Source organism: Pleurodeles waltl, chromosome 3_1, assembly GCF_031143425.1.
Source record: "Pleurodeles waltl isolate 20211129_DDA chromosome 3_1, aPleWal1.hap1.20221129, whole genome shotgun sequence".
Classification (NCBI taxonomy): domain Eukaryota; kingdom Metazoa; phylum Chordata; class Amphibia; order Caudata; family Salamandridae; genus Pleurodeles; species Pleurodeles waltl.
Window position 1 is genome coordinate 708,607,658 of NC_090440.1, and position 19,736 is coordinate 708,627,393.

Genomic DNA, 19,736 nt, shown 5'->3' on the forward strand with positions numbered 1-19,736 from the left:
GACTTCTCTACCAACGGGGGCTACATTCCCTTAATGTCGATGCTTATATGACTGAGTGCTGAACTGACCAAGAGCAAGGAATGCAGCGTTGCTTGGTAAAATAAAGAGAGGTTGTAGGGACTGAATTCCTCTGCATTGCTTGGGTTAAGCTGTGCTATCCTGCCTTAGTGTGGTTAAGGATAACCCTGTGTAGTGTTCCCTCGGTGAGCCTGACAATCATGCAAGCCCAATGGAGATTCTTCCTTTCATCAACACTAATTTTCATCTCTGTCAGAGTATCTCTGGTGCCAGGGGACACATAAATTGAACCCATTCTGTGTGCGAGTAGTTGCTGCTCTCTCACTCCAGTTTGTGTGGTGAGTCGTGGTGTAGAAGTAGGTTTATAATTAGCAGCGGAGGCTTTTTTTACCTTTACACCCCTATGCACAGACTGCCTACCTGCTCTCCTCTGGGAAAGCCCCTGCCCATGACTGGAAGAGGACTTAGTCTTTTAAAACTGCAGCCCCTCTAATTGGTTCTATTAGTCCATATTTGGCCATCACAGTGATATAGTTTAGGGCCTGTCCAGTCAGTGCTTGGTTCATCTTTATCGACTGGACCAGGAGGGTCAACAGAGAGGCCGAGGACCAGATTCATCCACTTCATGAGCCAGAAGTGGGAACCTTTAGTTGGTCTGCGTATTCCAGTGACTCACCGCAGCCAGTGGGAAATCTTGACTGTACCCTGAAGAATTGATATACCGACTTCTACAATTAAAAGGCACCTAAGGGACATGAGGTTGGAACTTGCCCACTACTCTACCAATGTCCCCAAAGATATAGTCCATTTAAACCCTGAACACGACCATGGACTCTGGTAAACTAGATTGTGCCATACACTAAGCATGGGTGTCTGGAGACTGGATTCCCCAGGACACAATCAGAAGCACCCAATTCTATTTCTTGAGGCTGGTCAGTCGGCTTTTGTGTGTGGGTTATAGGGTTTAAGCATTACATGTTTTAATCCAGTATTTATTTTTATTGATGACAATGAGCATCCTTGGGAGACTACTTTCAAGTAAAACCTAGGTAGCAGAATCCCTATCTGCCATCAATCACCCCCATATTCTATCAACAAAAGTATGCAAACTCTTTGAAAAAAGACCTAAGTTAACCCAAAACAACTCCCACTGGACAATATAAGCCACAGAGCTCAATTTTAACCAGAATGAAATAACCTAGGGCCATATGTACTAACACATTTTCCCATAGACACAGAATGGGCAAAACTGATTAGTACATCTGGCCCCTAGTGCCAGAGAGCTACAAAACAGAGGTTGGAACTTGGGCTTTCTGTATATCATATTTTTAAATGTCCTATTTAACCTACCCATTATTAAAGTCCCCCCGTACCATGTAGAGTTCTTCACTATTTGGCTGGCTCCCATTGTACAAAAAGTGATGGATGGAATGACTGAATGGCATACAGCTGGGTCCAGACTGAGGTGGCATGGTGTGCAACAAAACAATGAACTGGGATGTGACCCTGAGTATAATTGTCAGTGGTTGAGATCAATTCAAGCATTCCACCCTTCACTTTTTGCATGCTTTATTAAGTGGGACAGGTACGCCCAGACATGGGTCCTTGTACACACATAGTCATTGGAACCAAGCTATACCTGGCTGATGAACCCATAACAAGGGCGAAACTGGCCACAAGTTGTTTGTTTTCACATTCAGGGAAAACCTGGATTTTCAGTTCGGACTGGACTATTCCCATCAGAGCAGGGTCAAGACAGAACTGCATATACCTGGATCCAAACTGAGGTGGCATGATGTGCAAAATAACGATGGACTGGGGTGCAGCCCGAGTAATTATTAGTGGCTGAGATTAATTCAAGCATTCCATCCATCACCTTTTGTATACTTTAGTATGTCACCCTAAATAGGGCGGGTATGCCCAGTTGTGGGTCCTGTGCACAATGTGCCACTGGAACAAAGCTATATCAGGCTGATGAGCCTATAACAAAGGCAAAACCGGACTTGGGTTACTTGTGTTCCAGGTTGCAGGAGGGCCTAGCTTGGCAGTTCAGGCTGGATGGTTTACATTGGAGAAGGGTCAAGACTGATTAGCATATAGCTGGGTCCAAACTGAGGTGGCATGGTATGCAAAATAATAATGGCCTGGGATGCACCCTGAGTAATTATTAGTGGCTGAGATTATTTCAAGCATTCCATACATCACATTTTGTTAACTTTAGTATGTTGCTCCCAGTGTTAGGCAAACCTTTTGTCTGACCCTACAGTGAAGCTCCTCCATGCTATAAAGATCTTTCATTTACCATCACAAACGGATCCTCCACTGCTATGTGGAGCCTTCTCTGTCCCTTAGCACTAGACTTCCAAATTCATTCACACATTCATCCAGTCTGAAGGACTCAGACCTTTATAACAGATTCTGTTTGTTTGCAACTTTTGTATGGGTTACATTTTCATAAACATAAATGAACCTGGGAGTGTGGTAGAAAGAGTAACACAACCTCAATGTACATTGAAGCATAAATGCTTGGCCAGCAAGCATTGTAAAATCACACCAAGAATCTCTGCCTACCTCTTGTGTAACCGGCTTTGGTGGTGCTGCCCCTTCTTCCTGTGCATTCTCCTCCAAGGTTTTGCCAGAGAACTTTTTCAACCAATCATCATCAGACCAAACTAAAAAAAAAAGGTCAGAAGAGGGTAAGTGAGGATAGGGTCAGGAGAAAATGGAGACCAAAATGCTGTCTGGCAGTCACAACTCCATGGCCATTCCCAATGATGATCCTCTCCAAATCTACCCGCCCTCCCATTCATGGCTTACCCAGGTGCATGCTAATAAAACATGAAGTACTCACTTCTATATCCTAGGAAGTCTCATGCTATTCCTTCTTGCTCATAAAATCACATTTGTTACCCCCTTCGTAGCCTCATTGGTGCAAGGATAGAAAACAGACTTCACTGGAATCAACACATACTTTGCCAATCATTTACTACAGCACTGCCTAGATTACGAGGTGAAAACACCAAGAAAAGTCAATTGAAAATGTGAGGCCTATAAAAATATTTGAACATTCATCTTCAATTAATAGTTGCTCACCTACACCTTTTTGATAAAATGTGACTTAAGACATAATTGAGAAACTAACAAACCTAAAGTAGTTTACAGAGGACATCAAACGTTTGGGAAAACACATCATCTAATGTGGCAGAGGGCCGTAATTAATGCTTAGGGCTAATCCTCCCATTGGATGAGAGAATAAGCAATGTTTTGAGTTTAGCTGCCATTAAAATCTCTATTAATGCCGAGAATGCTGCCAGAGCAGTAGAAAATCCTCAACAAACAACACCTTTGGGTAAAAATAATGTCACAAGCATACTGGAGTACAGATGCCCTAGTTAGCTGTTAACATTCACTTTCCTTCTCCATGCTGATGGTATGATTGAGCCCTGATGCAAACCGTCACACGGAAAGAGGAGGCACTCTGAAATAATCCAGCCAGGAGAATTAAATTTCTTCTGTTACAAAAATGTATATGTTTCCTTACAACTTACGCCTAGGCAATATCATAAGTAGAAATCAGAGCTCATGGTTGACTGAGTTATAAGTCTCTGATGGATCAAGTAGAAAAACAAAAAAATCACAGCTTCTGATTTGTGTCCTCTTAAACTCCTCTCCAAGCAAGTGTCATAGCATTCCATGCCCGAGTACAATCTTTCAATCCTCTAAGATCCCATTCCACATTTAAGCTTTTCAGAATCGCCATCCTACAACTATTTCCATCCATTTGCTTACTGATGCTCATTTTACTATCATATTTAAACCATCCCCCAGTAAGTCTCTAAGACCACACACCTCCTATGTACATACTCACCCAATCACATGTACTATCCAAACTGCCTTTCCTAGTCAACTATCCTACATCCCCTTCCACCCATTTTCTACTCATGTTCACCATTCCATTTCTTCTTCCACTCATTCCCCTACCGTCCATTCCCAACCAATTCCCCTTTACTGTAGAGCTCATCTTTACTTTACATATACTCTCTAAATATTTTGGTTCTTCAATTATTAGAGAATGCCACCTTTGTCACAGACTTCCTTTAACTGCCTTCAATATCAACTACCCCTTCCCATTTACCTGTGACTGATCATGTGAAATTAACCTAATGTTGCTCATCAAGCTCCTGTTTAAGGACTACCTTGACTTCACCTTTCAGCATCAGATAACATACACTTTTCAAGGCTTCTGCCGCCACAGACAGCCTATAAACACACGTTCCAAGGATGCTCATCCCCACCTCCCATAGGAGGGTCTTTCTGAAGCCTTTCAATACTCAGGACCATGTTCAATGCCACTCACCTGCTCTGGACGATCCCTCTTTAATCCTCATCGGCTTGGCCATGTTGACACGGATTGTCCTTCCAAACAGCTCAGACTCATTCTGGGAACAAAGACCATGAGGGGGCATTAAGGGAGGAAGAGAATGAATATATGTCTCAGGATTCAATGCACAGATGTCAATAAGTTTGTATATTTCAAAATACAAATCTAGAGAATTTTGTGAGCACAGCAGATAAAGGTCTAGAAATAGATATGTATCTGTCACTAAAGAGCAACAAGTCTTAGAAAATTGCTCATATAAAGAATAAAATGTGCATATTAACCTGCTGACCAACATTGGAGTTGGTTCCAAGAGCTTCAATATGCATAGCTGTCTCACAAATAAGCTTACTGAAGACCGTAAAATATAATTATCAGTAGCAACAAATTGCATCTGGTAGTTCTACTATAAGATTAAAAACCAGAATATCGAAATAACTATTTAATAAAAATCTTCCTTGATAAAAGAAATAGGGGATGATAAAATCATGGATTTTGCTGTTGTGTAATTATGCAAAATGTAAGGGAAACTACGTGCAATTAAGTGAAATGCTAATCTGTTATTTAGCACTGTATTTTAGAGAAAAATCACACCAATTTTTGATATGAGGGCGCATTTAGTACCCCCAAAAAATAATCTATATATATGCTTACTTAAAAAAACAAAGGTTACAGGGATGCTATTGCTAGGCTCACATTTTAAACCTACAAAACAATAGAAATTCACCAGTTATAGTTAGTTATCTCAAGTAACTATAACTTGTGCCCTCGCCATGCAGTTTTTTCGTCAAAAATTGTACTGCAAATATTACATTGATATTATCAATGATGTTATCAAAGGTGTCATGAGTGCCATCATTTGTGGGGTATAGCAGTGCATGGGGAGGGCGCCAGTTATAGTTAACTTAAGGCATGGGTTATAGTTACTTCAGATAACTATCTATAACTGGTGAATTTCTATGTTTTCGTATGTTTAAAATAGGAGCCTAACTAGAACGCCCCTGTAACCTTTCATTTTTTAAGTAAATTTCTATGTTTTTTTTTCATTCGATTTCCTAACTATAACGTCCCTGTAATCTTTGGTTTTGTGGCCAACCAATACAGCACGTATATGGATGCCTCACTATGTCTGACAGGGTCTGAGAGTGGCTGTATGAGTGGGTCTATGAGTGGGTGACTGAGTGTCTGGATCTGAGAGTGGCTGCATGGATGTCTAAATGTGTCTGTGAGTGGGTGAGGGAGTCTCTGAGTGTGACTGTCCGTGTGTGCATGAGTCTCTGAATGGCTCTGTCTATGTGTGAGTGTCTCAGTGGATCTGTGAGTCAGTGCGTTAGTGTCTGAGTGGGTGCATAGTTCTATAAGTGGGTATGAGAGTGAGTGTGTGTGTCTGAGTGGGTCTGTGAGTGAGTGCACAAGTCTCAGAGTGGGGTGAGTGTCTGACTGGATCTTTGAGTGGATGTGTGAGTGTTTGAATGGGTAAGTTTCTGACTGGGTCTTTGAGATGGTGAATGAGTGTCTGAGTGTGTCTGTGAGTGGGTGCATGAGTGTCTGAGTGGATCTGTGAGTGCATAGGTATCGGAGTGGGTCTGTGAGTGCGTGTGTCAGTGTCTGAGTGGATCTGCAAGTGGATGCCTGAGTGGGTGCGTGATTTTTTTAGTGCATATTTGAGTGGATGCATGAATCTTTAAATGGATCTATGAGTAGGTGACTGAATCTCTGAGTGGGTCTGTGAGTGAGTGCATGAGTGGGTCTGTGAGTGGTTGCATGAGTGTCTGAGTGGGTCCGTGAATGGGTGCACGAGTGTCTGAGTGGATGTGTTGGTCTCTGAGTGGGTCTATGAGTGAGTGCATGAGTACCTGAGTGGGTGCGTGAGTCCCTCAGTGGGTCTGTGAATGGGTACGTGAGTCTCTTAGTAGGTCTGTGAGTGGGTGCCTGAGAGCCTGAGAGGGTGCAGGAGTACCTGACTGGATCTGTGAGTGGGTGCATGAGTGCCTGAGTAGATCTATGAGTGGGGACATGAGTGTCCGAGTGGGTCTCTGACTGGGAGCATGAGTCTCTTAATGGGTGTGTGAGTGAGTGCACAAGTCTCTGAGTGGCTCTGTGAGTGGGTGCAAGAGTGGGTCTATGACTGGGTGTATGAGTCTCTGAGTGGGTCTGTGAGTGGGTGCGTGAGTTTGAGTGGATCTGTAAGCCGTTGCATGAGTATCTCAGTGAGTCTGTGAGTGGGTGTATGAGTCTCTGAATAGGCCTGTGAGTAGGTGTGTCAAGTGTCTGGGTCTGTGAGTGGGTGCATGAGTGGGTCTGAGAGTGGGTGCATGAGTGGGTCTGAGAGTGGGTGCATGAGTGTGTGTGTCAGTGTCTGAGTGGGTCTGCGAGAGGACGTGTGAGTGTCTGAGTGGGTCTGTAAGTGGGTGTATCAGTGTCTGAGCAGGTCTGTCAGTGGGTGCATTAGTGCCTAAGCAGGCCGCGACTCTGTTACGGCTTTAAACGGGGCCACACTGATCACCGCAACTCCGCGTTTGCAGCCAAAAAAAGGATTTTAATCTCTTTAAACCTAACAACTGTGGCCTCACACACAATTTATTAGCCCCCATGGGGTCAGAGTACTCTAACCTGACCCCTTCTACTATTATCAGCTTTTATTTCCATAGCCTGGGACTGGGCCCTGATTAACACACTGGTGGCAGCAACTCTTTGAACAGTTTGCAGTCAACAAATCCCAGTATTGCTTGTGGTGCGAGAATTCGAGCAGGGGTCGCAAATCCTTTGCGGCGTTATATATACAAATTTGGATTTGCTTTAATTTCTCATAAACTACTGAACGAATTGACACCATACAACAAAAAGGGCACTTTCTAGACCATGAGCTACCTTTCTGCCAAATTTGATATAATTCCATCCAGTGGTTCTGGCACAATCGCTGTTCAAAATTTCCTATGGGAATAAAAATTGGAAATGGTCTAGTTTTGACCCTCGCTTTATCTCGGCCCCCGCTTGACAGATCACCCCCAAAACTTTCCAGACAGCAGCTCACGTGACTGTCAATTTTTTGGGGAAATATTTGTGAAGATTCGTCAAGCGGTGCCAAAGATGTAGGCATGTAAAAAACACCCTGGAAAATTATAAGTGGTGTAATTGCATAATTCTGTGATTTTGCAAATAATATAAATTCAAATTACGCCAGCTTAATCTAAATTTCGTACATGCTTACAAAACACAGGTGCTGCCTCAGTTGTGAATATTCGGTCGACTTTTTGGAGATGTAACATGAAACAGATAAAGGAATTAAAGAGTAAACCCAAAGAAGATAGATTTGTGTTTACAATGTTCATAGCGATACCAAGCGGCAATTCACTTGAACCTTTTGCGTGCTTCGACGGCTGGGAGGCGTCTGACGCAGCGATGCTCGAGTGCATCGGACAGCTGGCAGCCGTCCACTCACAAGGCACAGGAAATCCTTCTGGCGTGGGCACCAGTAGGATTTCCTTCTGCTAAAAAACAGCTTTGGGAGCTGGGGAATAGTTTCCCCAGCATTGTTTTTTTGGTTTTCAGTGAAATGACGCACTGACATAATTTCACTGAAAACAAAGTGAAATGAGCCGATTGTGGCTCTCTCAGTCCAGGCAAACAGGAGAGGTACCATTGGAAAGAGGAGAATCTTGCTGCTGGGGCTGGGGGTAGGGGGGTGCAGGAGGGCAGTCCACAAGCAGGGATCCTCTCCACTACCCACCAGGGAGGCAGGAGCAGCCCTATTGGCAAGGGCTTTTGTCTCCCCCACACATTTTAACCAGATTCAGTCTTTCTGAGCCCCCCCCCACCATCGGGGGTAGATGGGGGCAATAGTGTTATAAACCCCGATCTGTCTCCCCTGCGGAAAAAAAGCCCATATCTACCCCCAGGGGGTTTGGGGCGCAAAAAGCTCCTAGGCACACAAGTTTTTTTTTTTGGGGGGGGTGGAGGGGGAATATGTAGCGGTGAGTGGCTGCCCAAAATGGTTTGTGTAGGAAAGTAGCCTCTTTCAAGCTTGGTGACCCCCACTTTTTGACTGGTTGGCAGTGTGTATGACTGCGTTCACTGAGATCCTGCAAATCAGGACCCCAGTGACTGTGCTCTCTCCTCTAAATTTGGTTGCTGGTAACTTTTTCTTCCCACAATTGGCACACTGGTCCCCCCCATGTAGGTCCCTAGTATATGGTACCTAGGTACCCAGGGCATTAGGGTTCCAGGGGATCCCTATGGGCTGCAGCAGTTATTCTGCCACCCATAGGGAGCCCATGCAAAGGGTTTTTCAGGCCTGCCATTGCAGTCTACATGAAACAGGTTCATGCACCAGTTTTCACTACAGGTCTCTGCATCAGGTCACTGTAAGTCACCCCTATAGTAGGCCCTCTCAGCCCAGAGGGCAGGGTGCAGGTACCTGTGAGTGAGGGCACCCCTGCACTAGCAGAGGTGCCCCCACAAACTCCAGATACATTTTCCTAAACTTTGTGAGTGTGGGGACACCATTACGTGTGTACTGGACATAGGTCACTACTAATGTGCAGGTACATAATGGTAACGCCGAACCTGGGCATGTTTGGTATCAAACATGTCGGAATCATACCCCAATACTGTTGCAAGTATTGGAAGTATGATTCCATGCACTCTGGGGGCTCCTTAGAGGACCCCCAGCATTGCATCCACCAGTCTTACAGGGTTTTCCAGGCAGCCCAGCTGCTGCCACTCCTCAGACAGGTTTCTGCCCTCCTGCTGCTTGATCAGATCAAGCCCAGGAAGGCAGAACAAATGATTTTCTTTAGGAGTGGGAGGTAACACCCTCTCTCTTTGGAAATAGGTGTGACTGGCTTGGGAGGAGTAGCATAGTTTGCTTTGAAGGGCCCATTTGGTGCCCTCTGTGCATAAACCAGTCCACACCGGTTCAGGGACCCCCCCAAGTCCATGCTCTGGCGCGAAACTGGACAATGGAAAGGGGAGTGACCACTCCCCTGTCCATCACCACCCCAGGGGTGGTGCCCAGAGCTCCTCCAGAGGGTCCCTGGGTTCTGCCATTTATTTCCAAGGTTGGCAGGGACTCTGGGAGCATCTGAGTGGCCAGGCCAGGGAGGTGTCTTCAGAGCCCCCTCCTGATAGGTGCTTACCTGGTTAGGTGACCAATCCCCTTTTCAGGGCTATTTAGGGTCTCTCTCTTTGGTAGGTCCTCAGATTCGGCTTGCAAGACTCCAGCAGGGCTCCTCTGCAACCTCTGCTTTGACTTCTGGCCACTGTAACTGCGACTTGACCCTCCAGGAACCGACAAACGCTGCTACAACGAAGAAGACTCTTCTGCAACTTTGTTTCCATATCTCCTGCCAGCTTTGCAACATTTCCCTGGCCGTGCATCCTCAGAAGTCTACAACCTCTTTTCCACTAACCACGAGTTTGCATTTGCCAAGGTTTGTTGGTGGAATTCCTACACCAACACCCATCTGCAATCTTCCTTCCAGCGTGGGACTTCATCTGCATCCATCAGGAACTCTTCTCCGGCGCCAGGGTTGCAGTGCTGACCTGTTCTTCATTGCCGTCGACCAACTCCTGCATCCACAACTGGGTAGGTAGTAGCCTCTACTCCTCCTGAACCACACTGTGACTCTTGGACTTGGTCCCCTCTCTCCACAGGTCTTCTTTCTTCAGGAATACACCACTGGTTTTGTTGCAGTCTTGTCTGGGTGTCTTCTTTTTCTTCTTTTCCTTCTTTTGGGTGGTTTGGGGAAAATTCTGTGTTTTACTCCTGCTTTCCTGCTCACAGGGGGGATACTGTTTTACTTAACTTTGTAGGTTTCTGATACCCCCAGCTCCCTTCTACACGTTTTACTTACCTAGGTGGGGGTACCTTATTCGCATTCCATTTTTTTAGTATATGGTTTGTGCTCCCCCTAGGGACACTATTGGTTATTGCTATTTGCGCTGTTTTCTAACCTTTTCTATGCCTGTTTCTGATTACCATTGTATATATTTAGTGTATTACTTACCTTCTAATGGTGGGTTGCGCTTCTAGTATTTTGTGGTGATTTGTTCCAAAAATAAAGGTTTCTCTAGACGCCGGCTGATCTAGGGTCCAAAAACCAGAGCTACCCACATTGGAAAAAAGAGGGTGAGTTTTTGGTGGAAAAATGTGCTGCGGCCATTTCCTATCGCAGGCACTAGGTCTACCCAAACAAGTGAGGTACCATTTTTATTGGGAGACTTGGGGGAATGCCAGGTGGAAGGAAGTTTGTGGCTTTCCGCAGATTACTGAACTTTCCATCACATGATGTAAGAAAACAATGTTTCTCTGCTATATCATAAAAAATGTGCAAAGTACTTGAATAGGGGTGTGTGTGTATATATATCACCTACTGGCAGTCGGTAGTTATAGTTAGGACCATGTTTCCATAGGTGAGGGTGCGAGTTGCAGTTACCCTAGGGCGCAAGTTATAGTTACTTGAAATAACTAACTATAACTGCTGAATTTATGGTTTTGTAAGAGTAAAATCAGAATCTAACTATAACGTCCCTGTAACCTTTGTTTTTTTCAGTGATAAAAAGAAATATATACATATATATATATATATATAAAATATATATGTGTATGGAAAATGTCACTTACCCAGTGTACATCTGTTCGTGGCATGTAGTTCTGCAGATTCACATGCTGTGCATTTCCTGCCACCTAGTGTTGGGCTCGGAGTGTTACAAGTTGTTTTTCTCCGAAGAAGTCTTTTTTCGAGTCACGGGATCAAGTGACTCCTCTCAGTGATAGTGCATGGGCATTGACTCCTTTATTAGATTGTTTTCCCGCAGAAGGGTATAGGAAGGAGTGAGAGAGTGAAAGAATGTGCATGAACAACTACATGTAATAAGTAAATATGATGTCCATGCAAATATATATATTTATATATATATATATATATATATATATAACGACTACAGGCTCCCGGGGAGGCGCGAGGGAGCATGTGAATCTGCAGCACTACATGCCACGAACAGATGTACACTGGGTAAGTGACATTTTCTATTCAGTGCCATGTACAGCTGCAGATACACATGCTGTGCATAGACTAACAAGCAGTTCTCCTCCCAATAAAGCGGGTGCTAGCCTGTAGGGGTTGAAGTGATCTGAAATAGTGTTTTTAGCACTGCTTGTCCAACATCGGCTTGTTGATTTGATAAAACATCCACACAGTAATGCTTTGTGAATGTATGAGGTGTGGATCATGTAGCAGCTTTGCATATGTCTGCCATTGGTATGTTCCCTAAGAATGCCATAGAGGCACCCTTTTTCCTAGTAGAATGTGCTTTACGAGTAATTAATAGTTGCCTTTTTGCTTTAATGTAACATGTTTGAATACATTTCACAACCCATCTAGCTAATCCTTGTTTTGGAATGGGATTACCTTTATGTGGTTTTTGGAAAGCAATAAAAGGTTGTTTAGTTTTCCTAAAATCTTTTGTTCTGTCAACGTAGTATATTAGAGCTCTTTTAAGGTCAAAAGTATGCACAGCTCGTTCAGCAGTAGAGTCTAGCTGTGGAAAGAAGACTGTCAATTCTACTGAGTGATTAATGTGAAAAGGTGAAACTACTTTTGGTAAAAATGTTGGGTTTGTCCTAAGTACAACTTTGTGTTTGTGTACATGGAAAAACAGTTCCTCTAGAGTAAATGCCTGAATTTCACTCACTCTTCTTAATGAACTAATTGTTACTAAGAAAGCAACTTTCCATGTGAGAAATTGAATATCACAGGAGTGCATGGGTTCGAATGGTGGTCCCATTAGTCTCGTGAGTACAATATTAAAATTCCATGCAGGAACTGGTGGAGTTCGGGTTGGAATAATGCGTTTAAGTCCTTCCATAAATGCTTTTATGATAGGAACTCTAAAGAGAGAAGTATGTTGTATGGTTTGTAGGTATGCTGATATGGCTGTTAGATTAATTTTAATAGAGGAAAAGACTAAGTTTGCTTTTTGCAAATAAAGCAAATAGCACACAATATCTTGTATTGATGCTTTAAGTGGATCTATATTTTTAGGTTGGCAGTAGTATACAAACCGTTTCCACTTATTTGCATAGCACGGTGTGGTTGATGGTTTACACGTTTGTTTTAGAATGTCCATGCATTCTAATGGAAGGTGTAAATATCCAAACTCTATGACTTCAGGAGCCAAATCGCTAAGTTGAGTACACTGGGATTGAGATGCCTGATTTGACCTTTGTTCTGTGTTAACAGATCTGGTCTGTTTGGAAGTCTGTGATGGGGCACTACTGACAGATCCAGGAGTGTTTTGTACCAGTGTTGGCGTGCCCATGTGGGAGCTATGAGTATCATGGTGAGAGAGGTGTGACGCATTTTGTTGACCAGAAATGGAATTAACGGGAGAGGGGGAAAGAGTAAGCAAATATCCCTGACCAGTTGATCCATAGAGCATTGCCTTTGGACTGAGGGTGTGGGTGTCTGGATGCGAAGTTCTGGCATTTTGCGTTTTCGCTTGTTGCGACAAGGGCTATGTCTGGTGTTCCCACATTTGAAAGTAATGTTGAAGTATCTGTGGGTGAATCTCCCACTCGTGTATTTGTTGCTGCGTCCTGCTTAGTAGGTCTGCTAACTGGTTGTGTATCCCTGGGATGTATTCCACTAGTAAGTAAATCTGATTGTGAATTACCCATTTCCACATTGTTTGAGCTAGAAGGAACAATTGGGATGAAAGTGTCCCCTCTTGTTTTTTCAGATAATACATTGTTGTCTTTTCTTATTAACACAGTCTTATGTATGATCTGAGGTTGAAATCCTTTGACTGCCAAGAACACAGCTAACAATTCTAAATGGTTTATGTGATAAGTTAATTGTGTTGAGTCCCATTCCCCTTGTATGGTTAGGTTGTTGAGATGAGCTCCTTAACCTGTCACTGATGCATCTGTTATGATTATGGTCTGTGACACTGTGTCCTGAAAGGGCCGCCCTTTTGTTAAGTTGTTGTGATTCCACCAATGCAGAGATTTGTAGGTTTGGCGGTCTAACAACACTAGATCCTGTAAATGACCCTGTGCCTGAGACCATTGTTGTGAGAGACACTGTTACAGTGGTCTCATGTTTAGTCTTGCATGCAGTACTATTGCTATGCATGATGCCATAATTCCCAATAGTTTCATGATAAATCTTAGAGTGTAAGTTTGATTGACCTGGATGTGTGATATGAGGTATTGGAAAGCCTGTATCCTCTGTGGATTTGGGTAGGCTAATGCTTTTCGAGTGTTCAGAATCGCACCTAGATAAGGTTGAACCTGTGCTGGTTGAAGATGAGATTTCTGGTTATTGATTGTGAACCCTAATGTGTGTAGGGTATTTATTGTGCACTAAGTGTGTTGTTGACACTGTAGAATATTGCTGGATTTTATTAGCCAATTGTCTAGATAAGGGAAGACATGTATGTGTTGTCTTCTGAGGTAAGCTGCTACTACAGCTAGACATTTTGTGAAAACCCTTGGAGCTGTTGTTATCCTGAAGGGAAGTACTTTGAATTGGTAATGTTTGCCTGTTATTACGAACCTTAAGTATTTGCGGTGAGCTGGATATATGTGAATGTGGAAGTAGGCGTCCTTGAGATCTAACGCGGTCATGTAATCGTGTTTTTGTAGTAGGGGAATTACATCCTGTAGCGTGACCATGTGAAAATGTTCCGACAGGATATAGAGATTTAGAGGTCCGAGATCTAGGATGGGTGTGACAGTACCATCCTTTTTTGGTATAAGGAAATATAGTGAATATATTCCTGTTCCTTGCTGTGAGATTGGAACCATTTCTATTGCCCCTTTTAGTAATAGAGATTGTTCCTCTTGTTTTAGTAGAACAGTGTGTTCTGGAGAGAGTCTGTGAGAACGAGGGGGAATATTTAGTGGAATACAGATGAGTTCTAGGCAATAACCATTCCGGATAATTGAAAGTACGCACTGATCTGTGGTGATGTTTTGCCAGTGAGAGTGGAATTGTTGCAGTCTTCCTCCCACAGGAGACGTGTGGGATCGTGGGATGTTTAGGAAGTCATTGTTTTGTGAGTGTGGTAGCGCTTTTTGAAGCATTAAACTTTCCTCTGGCTTTAAAGTTTTGCCCTCTGTAAGAGCCTCTAAATGACCCCCTTGAATACTATTGCTGCATTTGTTTTGGATGGGGGTGGAAGCCTCTGTAGTTTGGAGTTTGAAGCCACCCCTAAACTGTTGTTTCCGAAAGGAACCCTGAAAAGGTGTGGTATATAGGGCTCCCATGGCTTTATCAGTGTCAGAATCCTTTCTGAGTTTCTCGATAGTGGTATCTACTTCCAGTCTGAATAGATGCTGTTTTTCGAAAGGCATGTTAAGCACTGTCTGCTGTATTTCGGGTTTAAAACCTGAGGACCTTAGCCATGCATGTCATCGGATTGTTAAGCTAGGGTTGATACTTCTAGCTGCAGTGTCAGCTGGGTCTAGGGCAGATCTAATCTGATTATTAGTAATAGCCTGTACCTCTTCAACAATTTGCTGCACTCTCTTTTGGTGCTCCTTGGGTAGATACTGCAAGAATTCATGCATTTCATCCCAGTGTGCCCTGTCATACCTTGCTAACAGGGCTTGGGAATTGGCAACGCACCATTGGTTAGCTGCTTGTGTAGATACCCTTTCATCTGCTGCATCAAACTTCCTACTTTCCTTGTCAGGAGGTGGGGTATCCTCCGAAGACTGGCTATTAGCCCATTTCCTGGCTGCACTGACCATAATGGAATCTGGTGGCAGTTGTTGCATAATGTAGACTGGGTCTGTTGGCGCAGGCTTATATTTTTTAATCAAATCCTGGGGTTAGAACCCTAGCTTTGCCTGGTTCTTTGAATAGATAGTGTGCATGTCTAAGCATACCAGGCAGCATTGATAAGCACTGGTACCTTGTATGGGTAGAGGATAATGTATAAAAGAAAATCCTCTTCCAATGGTTCTGCATGCCTTTGAACCCCAAGGTATGCAGCTGCCCTAGATATGACTTGTGTGTAAACTGTACTATCCTCTGGTGGTGAAGGTTTAGTGGGATAAAGATCTGGATCATTGGACGGTATAGGGTCCGAGTCATACAAGTCCCAAGGGTCCACTGTATCTCCCTGTGAGTAGGTGTGGGAGTGTGATGGTGAAGGTAGTGATGGTGAAGGTAGTGGTGGTGGAGTAGTAGGTGGGGGAGAAAAGGAAAGCTGTGGCGAATGTGGTGGAGAAAGGTGGAGAGGTAGTGGCTTCTTTCTTTTAAAATATTTTGCTGGGGGCAGAGCAGTATCAAGAGTTTCTTGAAATGCCAGCTTCCTTTTGGTTTGTGGAGGTGGAGAAGCAATAATTTTCCCTGTTTCTTTATGGATATGTATTCTTCTCTGTTTACTGTCCATAACCCCCAAAACTGGTTGGATATCAGATTCCTCTGTTTGATATTCTGATGTTTTTGTGCTCTTAGAGGATTGTTCATTAGTTGTCTTGGGCATATGCTTTAGACGGCTTGAAAGTCCTATCTCTTCTGTGTAGAAGGATGTTTTCAGCTCTGAAACGGTGCTAAGCTTTTTCGGTCCCTAAGATAGGAGCCGAGGTTTTGGCTCCGAAGCCAGACGCTGTATTTTCGACTCCGAAGAATGTAGGCATTGGCTCGGCTCGGAGGTGGAGCTTCTAATCTTTTTGCTTGACTCCAGCACCGAAACAGACGTGGCCTGCTGATAGGGTGACTTGGCCTTTTTCGGCACCAAACCGGGCCAGTCGCCGACAAATTTCTTTTAGGTGGGACCATGGCTTTCAAGCAGTGATGCACCCAAGGCCTTGGTAGATTTTTGGGAAGTGGGTGTAGGGGCAGGTGTACTCACATGCTGAGCCGCTGTGATAGGTTGGCTGTCTTCTTCTGATCCTGGTTCAGAGTCGGAATCCTGAATCGAAACAGCCATCTGTGCCTGCTCCTCCTCTAAGGTGTCGGTGGACTCTGTATATTTCTACGCCATTTCGAGTCTTCTTGCTCTTCGGTCACGCAGTGTCTTTTTCGACCAAAAGGAATGGCAAGCTTCACAATCTTCCTCTCGATGTTCAGGAGTAAGGCAAAGATTACATACCACGTGCTGGTCAGTGTAAGGGTATTTTGTGTGGCATCAGGGACAGAATTGGAATGGAGTCCGATCCATCAGGCTATGGCGTGGTAGGCCTGAACAGGCCCAAGAAGAGTGGAAGCGCCCAAAAGGGCGTTTTCTTGATCCTGACGGTACTATTGGATCGATTGCAGATGTAAACGCGGTCGAAACAATACCAACGGTATAATAAAGCGAATATAAAGTTTCCGAATCAAGAGTCTTGGAGAGGGAGGCAACACGTCCGAACCCGACGGCGGAAATAAAACAATCTAACAAAGGAGTCGATGCCCATGCACACTATCACCGACAGGAGGAATCACTCGATCCTGTGACTCAAAAAAAGACTTCTTCAAAGAAAAACAACTTGTAACATCCGAGCTCAACACTAGATGGCATGGCAGGATATGCACAGCATGTGTATCTGCAGCTACACATGCCACCGAACACACACATATATATATATCACACATCTTTACATCCATATTATATATATATATATATATATATATATATATATATATATATATATATATATATATATATATATATATATGTAGGAAGTTGGCTCTGTATGTGCTATTTCAAAGTAAGGAATAGCATGCACAGAGTCCAAGGGTTCCCCTTAGAGGTAAAATAGTGGTAAAAATAGATAATACTAATGCTCTATTTTGTGGTAGTGTGGTCGAGCAGTAGGCTTATCCAAGGAGTAGTGTTAAGCATTTGTTGTACATACACATAGACAATAAATGAGGTACACACACTCAGAGACAAATCTAGCCAATAGGTTTTTATATAGAAAAATATCTTTTCTTAGTTTATTTTAAGAACCACAGGTTCAAATTCTACATGTAATATCTCATTCGAAAGGTATTGCAGGTAAGTACTTTAGGAACTTCAAATCATCAAAATTGCATGTATACTTTTCAAGTTATTCACAAATAGCTGTTTTAAAAGTGGACACTTAGTGCAATTTTCACAGTTCCTAGGGGAGGTAAGTATTTGTTAGGTTAACCAGGTAAGTAAGACACTTACAGGGCTTAGTTCGTGGTCCAAGGTAGCCCACCGTTGGGGGTTCAGGGCAACCCCAAAGTCACCACACCAGCAGCTCAGGGCCGGTCAGGTGCAGAGTTCAAAGTGGTGCCCAAAACACATAGGCTAGAATGGAGAGAAGGGGGTGCCCCGGTTCCGGTCTGCCTGCAGGTAAGTACCCGCGTCTTCGGAGGGCAGACCAGAGGGGTTTTGTAGGGCACCGGGGGGGACACAAGCCCACACAGAAATCTCACCCTCAGCAGCACGGGGGCGGCCGGGTGCAGTGTAGAAACAAGCGTCGGGTTCGCAATGTTAGTCTATGAGAGATCTCGGGATCTCTTCAGCGCTGCAGGCAGGCAAGGGGGGGGATTCCTCGGGGAAACCTCCACTTGGGCAAGGGAGAGGGACTCCTGGGGGTCACTTCTCCAGTGAAAGTCCGGTCCTTCAGGTCCTGGGGGCTGCGGGTGCAGGGTCTCTCCCAGGCGTCGGGACTTTAGGTTCAAAGAGTCGCGGTCAGGGGAAGCCTCGGGTTTCCCTCTGCAGGCGGCGCTGTGGGGGCTCAGGGGGGACAGGTTTTGGTACTCACAGTATCAGAGTAGTCCTGGGGTCCCTCCTGAGGTGTTGGATCGCCACCAGCCGAGTCGGGGTCGCCGGGTGCAGTGTTGCAAGTCTCACGCTTCTTGCGGGGAGCTTGCAGGGTTCTTTAAAGCTGCTGGAAACAAAGTTGCAGCTTTTCTTGGAGCAGGTCCGCTGTCCTCGGGAGTTTCTTGTCTTTTCGAAGCAGGGGCAGTCCTCAGAGGATGTCGAGGTCGCTGGTCCCTTTGGAAGGCGTCGCTGGAGCAGGATCTTTGGAAGGCAGGAGACAGGCCGGTGAGTTTCTGGAGCCAAGGCAGTTGTCGTCTTCTGGTCTTCCGCTGCAGGGGTTTTCAGCTGGGCAGTCCTTCTTCTTGTAGTTGCAGGAATCTAATTTTCTAGGGTTCAGGGTAGCCCTTAAATACTAAATTTAAGGGCGTGTTTAGGTCTGGGGGGTTAGTAGCCAATGGCTACTAGCCCTGAGGGTGGGTACACCCTCTTTGTGCCTCCTCCCAAGGGGAGGGGGTCACAATCCTAACCCTATTGGGGGAATCCTCCATCTGCAAGATGGAGGATTTCTAAAAGTCAGAGTCACCTCAGCTCAGGACACCTTAGGGGCTGTCCTGACTGGCCAGTGACTCCTCCTTGTTTTTCTCATTATTTTCTCCGGCCTTGCCGCCAAAAGTGGGGCCTGGCCGGAGGGGGCGGGCAACTCCACTAGCTGGAGTGTCCTGCTGGGTTGGCACAAAGGAGGTGAGCCTTTGAGGCTCACCGCCAGGTGTGACAATTCCTGCCTGGGGGAGGTGTTAGCATCTCCACCCAGTGCAGGCTTTGTTACTGGCCTCAGAGTGACAAAGGCACTCTCCCCATGGGGCCAGCAACATGTCTCGGTTTGTGGCAGGCTGCTAAAACTAGTCAGCCTACACAGATAGTCGGTTAAGTTTCAGGGGGCACCTCTAAGGTGCCCTCTGGGGTGTATTTTACAATAAAATGTACACTGGCATCAGTGTGCATTTATTGTGCTGAGAAGTTTGATACCAAACTTCCCAGTTTTCAGTGTAGCCATTATGGTGCTGTGGAGTTCGTGTTTGACAAACTCCCAGACCATATACTCTTATGGCTACCCTGCACTTACAATGTCTAAGGTTTTGTTTAGACACTGTAGGGGTACCATGCTCATGCACTGGTACCCTCACCTATGGTATAGTGCACCCTGCCTTAGGGCTGTAAGGCCTGCTAGAGGGGTGTCTTACCTATACTGCATAGGCAGTGAGAGGCTGGCATGGCACTCTGAGGGGAGTGCCATGTCGACTTACTCGTTTTGTCCTCACTAGCACACACAAGCTGGCAAGCAGTGTGTCTGTGCTGAGTGAGAGGTCTCCAGGGTGGCATAAGACGTGCTGCAGCCCTTAGAGACCTTCCTTGGCATCAGGGCCCTTGGTACTAGAAGTACCAGTTACAAGGGACTTATCTGGATGCCAGGGTCTGCCAATTGTGGATACAAAAGTACAGGTTAGGGAAAGAACACTGGTGCTGGGGCCTGGTTAGCAGGCCTCAGCACACTTTCAATTGTAAACATAGCATCAGCAAAGGCAAAAAGTCAGGGGGCAACCAT

General features: G+C 44.8%; 1 protein-coding gene across 1 annotated transcript in view; it reads right to left on the reverse strand.

Annotated features, from left to right (window-relative positions):
* The window catches only part of PPIE (peptidylprolyl isomerase E), a 179,556-nt gene that overhangs the window by 73,107 nt on the left and 86,713 nt on the right, over positions 1 to 19,736 (reverse strand). The window contains exons 5-6 of the mRNA XM_069223416.1: positions 4,376 to 4,457; positions 2,590 to 2,690 (exon numbers count right to left, since the gene is read on the reverse strand). Coding sequence (XP_069079517.1) covers positions 2,590 to 2,690; positions 4,376 to 4,457 — 183 coding nt within the window. The remainder of the gene's footprint in view (positions 1 to 2,589; positions 2,691 to 4,375; positions 4,458 to 19,736) is intronic.